Source organism: Pipistrellus hanaki (genome assembly GCF_964339955.1).
Source record: "Pipistrellus hanaki genome assembly, chromosome: 3".
Taxonomy (NCBI): Eukaryota; Metazoa; Chordata; class Mammalia; order Chiroptera; family Vespertilionidae; genus Pipistrellus; species Pipistrellus hanaki.
In genome coordinates, this window is record NC_140505.1 from 152,195,097 (window position 1) to 152,208,929 (window position 13,833).

The following is a 13,833-nucleotide window of genomic DNA, read 5'->3' on the forward strand; positions in this document are numbered from 1 at the left end:
GGTCTGTGGACTGAAAGGTCCCGGGTTCGATTCCCGTCAGGGGCATGTACCTTGGTTGCGGGCACATCCCCGGTGGGGTGTGTGCAAGAGGCAGCTGGTCGATGTTTCTCTCTGATGGACGTTTCAAGCTCTCTACCTCTCTCCCTTTCTCTCTGTAAAAAAATCAATAAAATATATTAAAAAAAAAAAAAAAGAGTAACACATTGAATTTAGTTGTCCTGATTTTAGTCTCTTTTAACCTGGAATACTTCTTTAGCCTGTCATTGTCTTTTCTTGCTTTACAATGTTTTAAATATAAACTTTATATTTTAGAATTGCTTTAGATTCACAGAAAAGTTACAAAGATGGTGCAGAGAGTTCCCGTATATTCTTCATCCAGTTTCCACTAACATTAATATCTTATATTAATCTGGTTCATTTTTCACACCTAGGAAACAAACATTGATACATTAGAATTAACTGAGCTCCAGACTTTATTTACATTTCACTTGTATTTCCATGAATGTCCTTTTTCTGTTTCAGAATTCAGCTCAGGATATCTTACTGCATTTAGTAATCCTGTCTCCCAGTAGCTTCTGTTTTTTGAGAGTTTCTCAGACTTTCCTTGTTTTTGATGACCTTGCCAGTTTTAAGAAGTATTAGTTTCTGAGAATGTCCCCCAATTCTGAGAATGTCCCCCAGTTTGGGATTGTCAGGTGTTTTTCCCCATGGTTAGATTGGGGTTATGGGTTTGGAGGGGAAGGACACAAAGGTGAAGTGCCTTCTTATTGCATCGTGTCGGGGTACATGACATAAACATGACTTAGCACTGGTGGTGGTAGCCTGGATCACTGGCCAAGGTACAATAGTTTGCCAGGTTAAAATTGCTCCACATGATGGCATACTTTTTGTTTCATAGTACAATAAGTTCTTTTTGTATATATTTTGGAGCTATAACTATAGATGCATACAGTATTGATATCATATCTCCTAATTAATTGAATCTTTTGTTGTGACACAGTAACTATTTCTAGAAATATTTAACTGTCTGTCACTACTTGAGCCAAATTAAACAGATACAGGATTGAATCATATCTGAGCATTTATTCCAATTCCAGCAGTATGGTGAGAGCAGTTGGTCACCGTGGAAATTCTACTCTGACCCCCGCACCCCCCTCCCCCCCCCCCCCCACTTGCCAATTGGCTGATTGCATACACAGGAGGGAAAAGTTAGCTTCGTGCACCTGTGAGCTGCAAATGTAACATGGAAAACGGGAGGGTCAGGCCTTCAGGAGCTCAAAGTCTGGTAACAAGGTGGATAATCTTGTGTGATGTTACAGATAGCTCAGCCCAACCCTTGGACCAGAGAATAGTCCACATTCCTGAGAGAAACTCCTGGTCAAGGTCTGGGCACAGCCACCAAATCAAAGCGTGCCCTCAACTTGGTTTATTCTCAAAATGTATTTCTTTCCTGAGTAATTGACTATGGAGGCATCTTATCTTTTTACAGCCTCGTTTCCTCCTCCAGTTTCCCAGGGTCTGTCAGAAAACCTCTTATCTATAGTTAGTAAGGTGACTAATTATTAAACAATGGTGCTCTTTTCTTATTACATACCTTTCTAACACATGGTACATTTTTCCTTTTGGTATTTTGTAAATATATATTTAATGCTGAATGTGAGATTATTTTGAAATGTAGTTTTAAGTCAAACTCTTTCAGAGAGGTTTTCCTTTTACCAGGCACTTGTGATCACTTACATTTACTGAATTTTTTATTAGAAGCTTTTATGACCATCTAGGTAGTAGAAATTAAGGCAGCAAGCCTGGCTAAGGTCTGAATTACTAAGAGACATATTTTTCTCTTTTATTGATCACCAGGTTTTCAGGCAGGGCTTTATTTTGTACAAAGGGGTTGTTTATATCCAATAAATGCTACAATCAATCAGTCACTATAGTCATTGTGAGGGAAGCTTTATACTGTGAGCTGGCCATATATTGAATTTCTCATCTTGTGATCTCCCTTCTTCCCTTCCCGCCCCCTCCTGTTTTTTTTTTTTTTTTTTTTTGGGGGGGGGGTGTGTGTCTTTTATCTTTATGCCCTATGCAGCCGTTAAAAAACAAGCCCAAGATCAAACTCACCAGGGTTCGTCTTTCTTGTTTCTACTTCTGATTGGTTCTTACTTTCTTGCCTGGTTATCAAAGCCATTAGAAAAATTTTTGCAAATTGTAATCAGCATTTCAAAGTATTTCCAGTTGGTTGTTCAGTTAAGGTGTTTAATTTGCCATAATGCCAAAAAATATATAAACTTTGTGATTTCCATGCAGAAAAGAAGAAAAAGAAGGTACAGTTGGATTAGAAAAATTAACTGAGAAATGCTGATTGTAATATAGTAAGAACAAATGTACAAGGATAAATTAATCGATCTCTTAGTCATAAAGACCTGGAGAAAAGGGAAGATCCTGACTGAAGATTCTTGTGCAGAGAACTGACATGTTGCATGCTATCAAAATTTAGCTTCATCAGGATGTGTGTATATGTAGGATAAACTCAATGCTGGAACTGGGAATATATTTTGTTAGTAATGAGCCTACCTATTAGTAATATTCTCTTTATTTGGTCGTACAAATATTAAGTTTAAAATATTGTAAATATAAAATATTAATGCATATAAATACATTTTTGCTTTTTTAGAGGAATTCCAGGGAAGAAATGTGGTACTATCATACTTACAGCAGAGGAATTAAACTGTTGCAGGGTAAGTAAATTCCTTTGGTTTAAATTGTGGTACCAACACTAACTTTAAATAATAGTTCTGAAAATCTACATAAATGATTAACTTGAATAATTGTAGCAAATTTAATTGAAAGTATTGTTAAATTAATTCATAACTCATTAAATATCACTTTAGACACTTAGTACTTTAACCAGAGAAACTCTATTCTGTAGTCCCAAAAGAATAATCAGTTAGTTTAATGATCTTTTTTTGGAATAGAACATTTCCAAATAAAACCCAATGTCATTATCATTTGGGAGGGGCATTACTATAAGGAATTGTCAGGTGTACCAATCAGTTCAGTTCTTGCGAAAATTTTGAAGATTTATGTGTGACTTTGAAGGAATATTTCTAGTCGTTTGACCTTGTCCCTTTTGTGGGACATACCTGTGTTTCCCTATTTCTAATTGAATTAATTCAGAATATATGCAGTCCCATCTTTCGTTAGCTTGGTAAGTCCACATTTGAAGGAAGGACCAACTACCACTCCAACTAGGAACAAGTGCATAGTCAGTATTTTTAGAAAGCTGCTATTTTTAGTCATGATTTGCTGATACAGCCATTGACTCATGTTCAGTGATTTCATTGTTAAGATGAGCTGAGAGCATGACACTCCGCACTGGAAGTAAGGATGGCTCTGAATCAGAAGCCAGTGCTGTCTGTGCAGAGTGGCCCAGTGGGTCCCTGGGAATTGTTATTTGTTGGGGGAAAGAAATTATGTTTCAGTACTCTTAATTTACAGTGTTTGCTTCATGATTTTATGAACAGAAGCTCCCAAAAGTACCAAAATGTAATACTTTGATATTGGCTGTAGTTTTTATGCAGATAACTATTAATTAGTATCAGAATTTTTCACTCTAATCCCCAGAGGTTTTGTGTGTGTGTGTGTGTGTGTGTGTGTGTGTGTGTGTGTGTGTGTGTGTTTTAAGATAACCACTATGGCTTTATAAACATAAGTATGTCTATTAAAGCAATATGGTCAGAAAAACCTCACATTTCTTGCCTGCAGCTGCTAGAAACTGAGCATGTCAATTAACTATGCACCTTTGGGACTCTGGGGGCTGGGATAGTAAAGTAACAGAAGGAGAGTATAACAAGAGGCTTGTGGAGATCATTAAACGAGAATATTAGAATTTAAGCAGTTAGAAATGCTTTCAGATGGAGTCTTCCTATTCTTTCCCCTTATTCTTTGTCTTTATTCCCTGGGCAGGTCACAGCCACCCCGGTTTCAGTCCTCTCATGTGTAAAATGCTAGAAAGTATTCACAGTATAATAATGCTGTAAAAGGCCATCTGACTGAACCCGGTTTGGTTTTGCCAGTGATTTGTATTTTGGCTTATTAAGTCACTTGATTGCTCTGAGTTTCACTTTTCATATTTGCAAGGGGTGGTGGGGGCACTGAGGAGGGAGCCAAACATTTGAACAGGTAACAAGAGTGTTTTTTAAAATTTTTCTCATCTCTGAAAATTGACTACTATATCATTAAATCTGAAAATATAATGTATATGGAAGCATTTTATGTATACTAAAATACCTTACAAACAATTGCAGTTATTTAAATACAGAAATAATACCCAACCTATTTTTAAGTTAAACTGGCACAATGATTTCTTTTAATGATATCATCTAATCATGTGTTATACTTCTTGTCTCTGAATTTCTTTATGTGTATGATGATAATGACTTTTGTATAAATGACGGAAGAAAGAGAAAAAGAAGTTCCGGGTTAATAAGATACTTGTTCTTTACAGTGACATTAACATGTTATTTTGTCAAAATCTGATATTGAGGTGATTTTGTATGAATATGCCAGTGAACACATTATTATTCATCTATTTCTAAAGAAAATCAAGATACCGAGGCATATATTACATATGGCCAGGCTGCATCTTTTATTTCTTCCTCTTTCAATTCTATGGTTTTGCTTGGAAAACAGGAAAATCTTCTAAAGCTTCCATGTAAATGAAGTGAATCTGTTATTTAGCAATCTAGAGCATTTTTATCACTTTCTATAAAGTTTTTAAAGAACATCTGCAATTATCTTTCAATAAGTAAACATATTTCTCATTATTAAAAATTATAGATCTGATATTTAAAAAATATTTTTTAAAATATTGATCTAGCCTGGCAGGTGTTGCTCAGTGGTTGAGCATTGATCTAGGAACTGGGAGATCACAGTTCATTCCCAGTCAGGGCACATGCCTGGGTTGTGGGCTCAATCCCCAGTGTGGTACATGCAGTAGGCAGCTGATCAATGATTCTCTCTTATCATTGATGTTTCTATCTGTCTCTCCCTCTTCCTTTCTGAAATCAATAAAAATGTTTTTTAAAAAGTTTAAAATATTGATCTAATTTCATCTTACATATATTCTGTGTACTGATTGTTAGCTATGTATGGCCTTATTGGTAATCAACATCATTATTAATATGTATAAATCTTGAAATATCATTTCATTACTCTGCTCATAGAATAGAAAGAACAAATATATTCAAAGAAATGTTTATAGTTACTTCAGAAGAGACCAATGCCTTTAAAATTCACCTTATTGGGTACTTTAAAAATATTTAGAATTTTGAATGAAATATTTTAGTTCACATTTCACACTGTATGAATTGACTTTTAAAAAAAAAAACACATCATCTGTCATTAACTTGAGAATAAGCTTAGGAGTCAGGACACCTGAATTTGAGTCTTATCTCTTTCATAGATAAGTGAGGTTATGTTCTTGGAGCTTTAATTTATTTATTTGGAAAATTCTGATATTCTTAATTTTTTTCAGTTTTTCAATTACAGTTTATATTCAATATTATTCTATATTAGTTTCGGACTTATAGCAAAGTGGTAAAATGCTGATATTCTTTTTTTATAATATTTTTTTCATATAGTTTTATTGATTTCAGAGAGGAAGGAAGAGGGAGAGAGAGAAAAACATCAATGCTGAGGATTATTGATAGCTGCCTCTTGCATGCTCCCTCCTGGGGATCAGGCCAGCAATCCGAGCATGTGCCCTTGACTGGAATCAAACCCAGGACCCTTCAGTCCACAGGCCAACACTTTATCCACTGAACCAAACCAGCTAGGGCAAAATGCTGATATTCTTAACACCTCCCCCAGATGGCTCTTCTGCAGGGAAAACAAAAGCATCATTTGAGTAATCTGTAAACCATAGCTTACAAGTAACTTGAAATTATCCACAAAAAAATAATTTTTATTCTGATTGAATGATTCAACAATATTGTACACACGTGCTAGTCTCAGAAATGGAAGCTTGGAATACAATGGGGAGAAAAACACACAACAAACAACCTTGGTCCTTGTCTTTAAGGAACACAGCTTGTGTGAAATGCAGATGACTGTGCAGGTAAATATGTCATAATGTTTACTAAGTGATCAAGTATATTATGAAAAGACAAAGGAAAATCTAACTTATAAGAGGGAGGATGTCATGTGGGCCTCTGTGAACCGATGACATGTAAGTTAAGCCCCGAGGAATTGTTTGCTAGCCGCATAGTAAGAATTCCTGAAGTGTGCACAGCTTGCATAAGATCCTAAGGAGAGAAAGGAGGGTGTCTGGTGTTTGGTGACAAGGGCTTAGGAGTGGGGAATGTTTGAGGTAAAACTTTGCCAGATGAAGGTGGAAAAGGCAACTCAGAGCCCATTTGGTGTTCAGCTTCATTCATTCATTCATTCATTCATTCAGTTAGTTAATCCTCACCTGAGGATACTTTTTCCATTGATTTTTAGGGAGAGTGGAAGGGAGGAGGAGACACGGAGAGAGAAATATCGATGTGAAAGAAACATAGATTAGTTGCCTCCTGCATGATCCCCAACCATGACCGGTGATGAAGCCTGCAACCTAGGTACATGCTCTTGATTTCAAGACCCTTTAGTTGGCAGGCTGATGCTCTATCCACTGAGCTAAACTGGTTAGGGCTGGTGTTCAGCTTTATAGACCATTTTAAGAGTCTGTTTATCTGACATACAGGAGAAAGCTGGGAGGCATTTTTGTTACGTACAGAATTATTTCTTTCACGTTTTAAGAACATGTCTGCTAAATGGAGAATGGATTGGATAGATCCAAGAGAGGAAAAGGGAGAGAGGAATCAATGCCACACTGTACGAGTCCAGGTGAGAGAGGAGGTGGGCTTGGACTAGAGTGGTGCCAGGGTAGCTGAAGCGAAAATTTGAGGAAAGTCTTAGACTCAGAAGGTTACAACTTGGTGAAGAGACATGTAAAGGGTAAGGAAAAGGGAGAAATGGAGAATAACTTCTTAAATCACTTGGGTGAATGATGAACCACTAACTGAGCTGGGAAAATTATAAGAGAAGCAAGTTAGAAATGCCTGTGAAATACTCAAGTAGATTTATTCAATAAAAAGTTTGTTGTACTGGTGTGGAGTATTGAAGAAAAGTTTGAAAATTCTTTAAGCATAAGAGATTAAAAAAAAACACACACACACAATACCTTTACAATGATGCCTGTATATTTCTGAAAATAAGTAAATGCTTGGAGTTTTTCCTTATAAATTAGATACCTTTTGTGCTTGTTACAGATGAAATCCCTGATATGTTATTAACCTGAATAATAGCAAAATATATTTTTTCTAAATTAATATAATTTGATACATTGAGAGAAATCTTTCTTTTGGATTGGTTATTCATTTAGTAAGCCTTAAGGAATATAATTTGAAAAATTACAGCTTGATATTACATTCACCAATGATGATGTGAAAATTTATTTTTTAACCATACTTGATCTCTTTGAAGCTTAATTCACAAGCAGTTTGAAATATACACATTTTATTGATCTATTAATGCATTTCAAGTATATCAGAATGCATTTTGGGAGTTTGTGTTTTGATTCAGGTGCTTTGGGAAAATATCTGCAAAGGGCTATTTATTTTTCTGTGGCAAGAACAATGTCCTCGTCCTATGTTATTAGAAAACTACTCTCACCCAAGGGCTTGTAATATATAGGAAGATGAAAGGGCATTCGAAACAAATAACTCAAAACAAAACAAAACCCCAGCCCTTTCTTCTCAATTTGACTTTATAGTTTGATCATCCAGAAGATTCTCTCACTACTTCCTTAATGGATGGTATATCAATTTTTAAACTTTAAACCTTAGATTTGAAAAGTGATCATGGTGGAGGAGGTTGAGTTATTAATGATGTTCCCATTGTCCTTGCCTGTGTTTCCCTTGTAATTTTCTTTGAAATATATATTTTAACTACACCTGCTTAGAAGCATAATGCCTGCTTTAATATGAGTATTCCTCTGGTAGAAGATATCACCTCTATTCTAAACAACAAAGTAAAATGACACTCCATCGACACTTTGGAAAATGAGAAATCTAGACCTATAAACTTCTCTGAGTGTTGCTTGAGAAATGTTTGTTAAGTAAGTATATCAGTGAATGAATGATAAACAGAGAGTATGGTTTCTCTGGTATAGTGTTCCGGAATTACCGAAAGGAAATAATGAGAATTTAGGTAGATGCTTTATCAGTATTGCTGGATTCTGCAAATAAGTGGTGAATAAGAAAGTGCCTTTTTAGTCATTGTTAACATTTTCATCAAATAGGATTTGAAATTATAACCTTTTGATTTAATCTGAATTACTTTGGCCCTCCACCTCTTTCTAAAATTGTTAGCATTTCCTTTCAGTTAAAAAAAGAAAACAAACCAAAACAGTAATTTTATTCTTAAAATAGCTACATATTTTCTACTTCATTAAAAAGCTTACACTACCTAATTGAATAATGGTTTATTACACCCCAGTTTGTTTTACTTTAAGCTAAATCATGTAGATTATGAATGCTTGATAAAAATGATTGGCTTGGCCTGTTGATTAAAATGCTACATGTTTAATTTAAATTACAAATGAAAATGATGGTGCTTTGTTTTTCTTGAAGTCCAATGCAATGTAAATTATTTTAAAATGTAGTTATTGAGATATTTTGGAGCACTCTGCATAATTAAGAAAAAAAACTTTTCCCCTTTCCAGATAGTAAACTATGTGGTCAGCGTCTGGATCTATCTTGTTCCTCATCTAATCATCTAATACATCTTAACATCCAATACATGATACTTAGTAGATATTTACTCAGGAATTTAAAACATGCTTATGTTCTAAAAATGTATTCTTGAATAACAGAGATATGAATGAAGAGTTATATTATGATATTGGATACCTAGAGGTACCTAGCATAATGTCACTTTTCAGAGGAAAATTGTTATAGGTTTTAAAGTTATAGTTTTGTGACTATAACAAACACAAAGTCAAGTTTTTAGTCTCATGGTCTTTTAAAACAATTATATGTTGTCTGGGATTCTCACACACTTGGCCATTTGCATGAAAATTTCAAATTTATTTTCTTCTCAACTCTTATTTATGATCTGGAGTTTCTGGTTATTTGTAATCCAGATTTGGAGCTATTATATTTATTTTGTTTTCAGGATGCTGTTCTGATGCAATTTTGTGCTAACAAGTTGGACAAGAAGGACTTCTTTGGAAAATCAGATCCTTTTCTTGTGTTTTATCGAAGTAATGAAGATGGCAGGTAGATTTATATTTTATGCATTTTAACACTAAAATAAGGATGCTATTTGAATTATTTATCTCAGAGAAGCTCATTAAATTGATAAACAGAGTACAATATTTTTATTTTAAAAATTGATGTGATTTTCCATCTCAATAACTGTATCACTTTCTAAGCATTTCATATGTTCTGTTTGATATTTAAAATGAATGATTTTCAGCTTCATGGAAACATTTCCTCTTTACTTTTTATAAAGTTATAATGTTGTTTTAATAGTATGGAAGAATTATATTTTTCTAGACAGAGGATGCGACTTGTTATGAACTTTATTTTCTTAGAGAATGAAATTGACTTTATGGGTTGTTGTTGTTTTTTTATACTACAGGGTTGTTATTTTTTAATAATATCTAACATTCAATAAAACTTTCTATTACATTCCAGTAATTTGAATATTTTTTGCAGTCATTATAGATTGGTTTCTATTTGGTTTGAAAATGTAAACACTGGTTATAGAGTGTAATACATATGACTCTACCACTAAATACATTTTGTTGTTTTCTTTGATTCATATTGTAATGTCAGTATTTGTGGGAAAGTTCAGCAGTTAAAATTATGGGCTAACTTTTTGTTGCTGTGGTTTAAATCATGAGTTAATAGCTCTGGGACCATAGGCAAGTTTTTTTAAGCCATGTGAAACTCAGTCTTCTCATCTGTAAATGGACTAATAATCACATCTACCTCATAGGGTTATTGGGAGTATTACATGGGTTACTATGCAAAAAAAAAAAAAAATTTAGAAGCTTGCCTATAACATATGAATAATTTAAATGTTTGCTGCTGTTGTTATTTTCTAGTAAGGTGTTTTTATATTGTTTTTCTTAATTATGCATAGTAAAATATTAGCTAAAGAGAAAACATAATTTGAGAAAAATTAAGGGACTGGAATGAAAAACAACAACAACACAATACCTGTCAATAGTGCTAAACTTATAAATATAATCCTATATAATAAAAGCCTAATATGCTAAGTGTCCAGTACTCCAGTTTGTCCATTCAACCAATCAAAGCATAATATGCTAATTACTAAGGCTGCTCAACCACTCGCCATGATATGCACTGACCACCAGGGGGAAGACACTTTGACCAGTTGGTTAGCTTGCTTCTGGGGTCTGACTGATCAGGAGTGAGCAAGATGGGCCGGACATGCCCTGAAGCCCTCTGACAGTCCCTCCCTGGCTAGCCAACTCCCCGGCCCCTATCATGCACTAGTGGGTCCCTCAGTTTGGCCTGCACCCTCTCGTAATCCAGGCTGAGGGAGTCCCCCAAGTGCACAAATTTTGTGCACTGGGCCTCTAGTTATATAATGTCAATGCTATGTAATAAATATACAAAATGTTATATAAAAATTCAAAGTTTGTTATTTAAAATGAATACATTGACCAGTAGGAAATGATGCTTTTCTTATTGTGGGATTTTTTTTGGATCAGATACTGGGCACTTTTGGGCTATCATGGCATCATATTATTAAATTTTGCATACTTCTTTTCTGTTTTGGTGTTTAGGATGTCAGAGTAACATTTGCATTTGAACACTGTTTTTATCTATGTGAAAAATATTGGACAATAAAGAAAATAATCATATTTACCAGTCATTTTGAAGATAGAGAAAAATTAAAGAATGAACTCAAATTTTTTTGAATCACAATGTTCTTTTGTTTCTTCTTATCTAATTACTTGCTTCTTGAATTTTCTATTTTTATTCTTCTAGTTTTCTTTATTGATAAAGATTAGTTATACATTTTAATCTATCACACATTTAATGCTACTGGTGTGAGTTGCATGGCAGGAATTTATTATGCTTGTCTGAGTGATAACTTAGTCATTAAACGAAATCTCAATATTAAAGAATCAAAGTGCATACAACTAATAAAAATATCTCAAATTATTTAAAAAACAACTATTACTAAAATTTGATAAATCTCATTTCAGAATATTTCCCACATATATAGGTGTCCAAAAAATGTACACACATACTTTGAATAACTATAAAGGCAAAGCTTATTAAAATGCATTTAATTTTCAAAATTGAGCTATCAGCTATTAAAGTGTATATACATGTTTTGGGACACCCTATATTTACACACATAAAACTAATTCACCAGCTAGATCCAAGTATATGTAATGAGACATATTTATTAGTACATTAATATATATGTTTTGTTTTAAATGAGTAAATATGCATTTCTCACTTTTTATTTATAAGCTTCTAATATATATATATATATATATTGTATATATACATATATACACATATACATATGTATATATGTGTGTATACACACACACATATATGTATAATTATATATTATTGATTTCAGGGGGTAAAGGAGAGGCAAAGAGAGACAGAAAGATTAATGATGAGAGAAAATCATTGGTTGTTGCCTCCTGCATGCCCACAATAGGAGATAGAATTGGTGACCCAGGCATGTGCCCCAGATAGAAATGGAATCTGGGACCCTTCAGTCCAAAGGCCAGCACTATCCACTGAGCCAAACCGGCTGTCTCTATTTTTGACTGTAAAGATTTTAGTCTTATTTTTAGGATTCATTTGACTATGGAGCTATTTCAAAAATTGCCTGTTGCCTAATGTGTTTAAGGCTCATTTTATAGGAAAGAATAAAACTTAATTTCAACCAGAAACATTAATAAAAACCTTAATAATATGTGATTATAAATTTTTCTTTTCTGCTTTCACATCTTTCACATTAAATTTGGTAACTTGACTTGTATTTATAATTAGATAATAATTTTCCTTTGGAATAGCTACTTTTTTTTTTTTATAAATGGCATCATTTAAAGTACTTTAATACAGATTATTTAATATATTTTTTCTTATAATGCTATTTATAAGATAACCATACACTTTATATTTATAAAACAGCTAGTGACCCTGTGCACAGATTTGTGCACACTGAAAGAAAATTAATTAGAAGAAATATTTTAATATCGCTATTCGCCCTTTCTCTATAATAGAAGTGTCAACCAAATTCATGATCGACAATTACAGGTAGAAATACGTATGCAAATAGCAACAGTGAGAGCTTTACAGATACAGGTAAACTTGCATAATTAGACCTGCTTTCTGATTTAGCTAAACCTTCTCCAACCCAGTGAAGCACCCCAACTTCTCTCTCAGGTAATTATCAGCAACACAGCAATAAATATAAACACAAAGCAGATTATTATTGTAGATAATACAGGGAGAACAAAGGGTAAAATATTTTACTATAGCCACGTTTGACTATATTCTGTGCAGTGAGAAAACCTGAGGTTATTTTCAAGTTCCACTATTTCCTATTTCTTTTCACTTGGGTTAAGTTTCTAAGCTTCCTAAATCTCTGTTTTCTGGCTAATGAAAAGAAAATAGGATTCCACTGAGTCTCCTATCTACCTACTCCACAACTTCTCTGAGGACCAAATGAGATGAGGCACATGAAAACACTTCATAGACATTTGGTTACCAGTGTTAAATGTCTCCACCTGGCTATAAAGCAAGTCGTGTTCCTGGGATGAAGAAACTGTAAGGTGACTAGTCTCTAGGGAGGGGAAGCCAGGCATTGCTATATGACGTCATTACCTTGACAGTTGGACACTTAGCACATTAGCCTTAGATATATATAGATACTCCTGAATGTGAGAAAGAGTTACATCAGACTCCTGTCAGAATTTTCATTAGTGACACCAGCACTGGAATTTCTGGTGAGATTTTGCTGTCTGTATCACATCTCATGTATTACAACTGAAAATGATTAATCAAAGAGAGATGACTATGTGGCTCATGCATACCTCACTAAGAAGATGAACACTATCTTAAAAGAAGTTTCAAGTGTCAAAGTATTTATTATGGCTGGTGATATTAGGGCTATAACAGAAGTTTTGATTTAATCTTAAGAAGCCAAAAAGAAGTCAGTAGATTTTTGAGCATTTGGGTGGAAAGATAGTCAGTTGCTATCTATCTATCTATCTATCTATCTATCTATCTATCTATCCATCCATCTATCATCTATCTATTGTATCTATCTATCTATCTATCTGTCTGTCTGTCTGTCTGTCTATCTATCTATCTATCATCTATCATCTCTCTATCTATTTATCTATCTAATCTGTCACCATACCAAAGACTTAATACATAGTAGAATGTGATACAATAGAAGAAGAGCAGGCAAGGCCCCTTTGTAGATCTTTAAGAATGTATTGTATTAAGAAGAAAGGCAGGTGCCTTTTTCTAAAACAAAACAATATATGTAATTTTTGTCCCTAAGAATGTTTCTTAACCATTTTGTGTACTTTTATTTTTCTCGAGTCCCTTTTTTTAATTTGTTTGTTTGTTTGTTTGCCTATCTCTCTCTGATCCTATTTTCTTTTCTTCTCTGTGCTTTAGATATCTTGGCATCTTTCTGAGTCTTCTCTTTAATAGCTTTGTCCCCAGTGGTTCCTAAATTGCTTAAGTGAGTCATTTTTTAGAGCATTGACCATAG

The 13,833-nt window shown here is 33.9% G+C and overlaps 1 protein-coding gene across 1 annotated transcript in view; it reads left to right on the top strand.

Moving 5' to 3' along the window:
* CPNE8 (copine 8) overlaps positions 1-13,833 on the top strand; it is a 181,491-nt gene that overhangs the window by 83,577 nt on the left and 84,081 nt on the right. The window contains exons 7-8 of the mRNA XM_084877878.1: positions 2,672-2,735; positions 9,214-9,317. Coding sequence (XP_084734004.1) covers positions 2,672-2,735; positions 9,214-9,317 — 168 coding nt within the window. The remainder of the gene's footprint in view (positions 1-2,671; positions 2,736-9,213; positions 9,318-13,833) is intronic.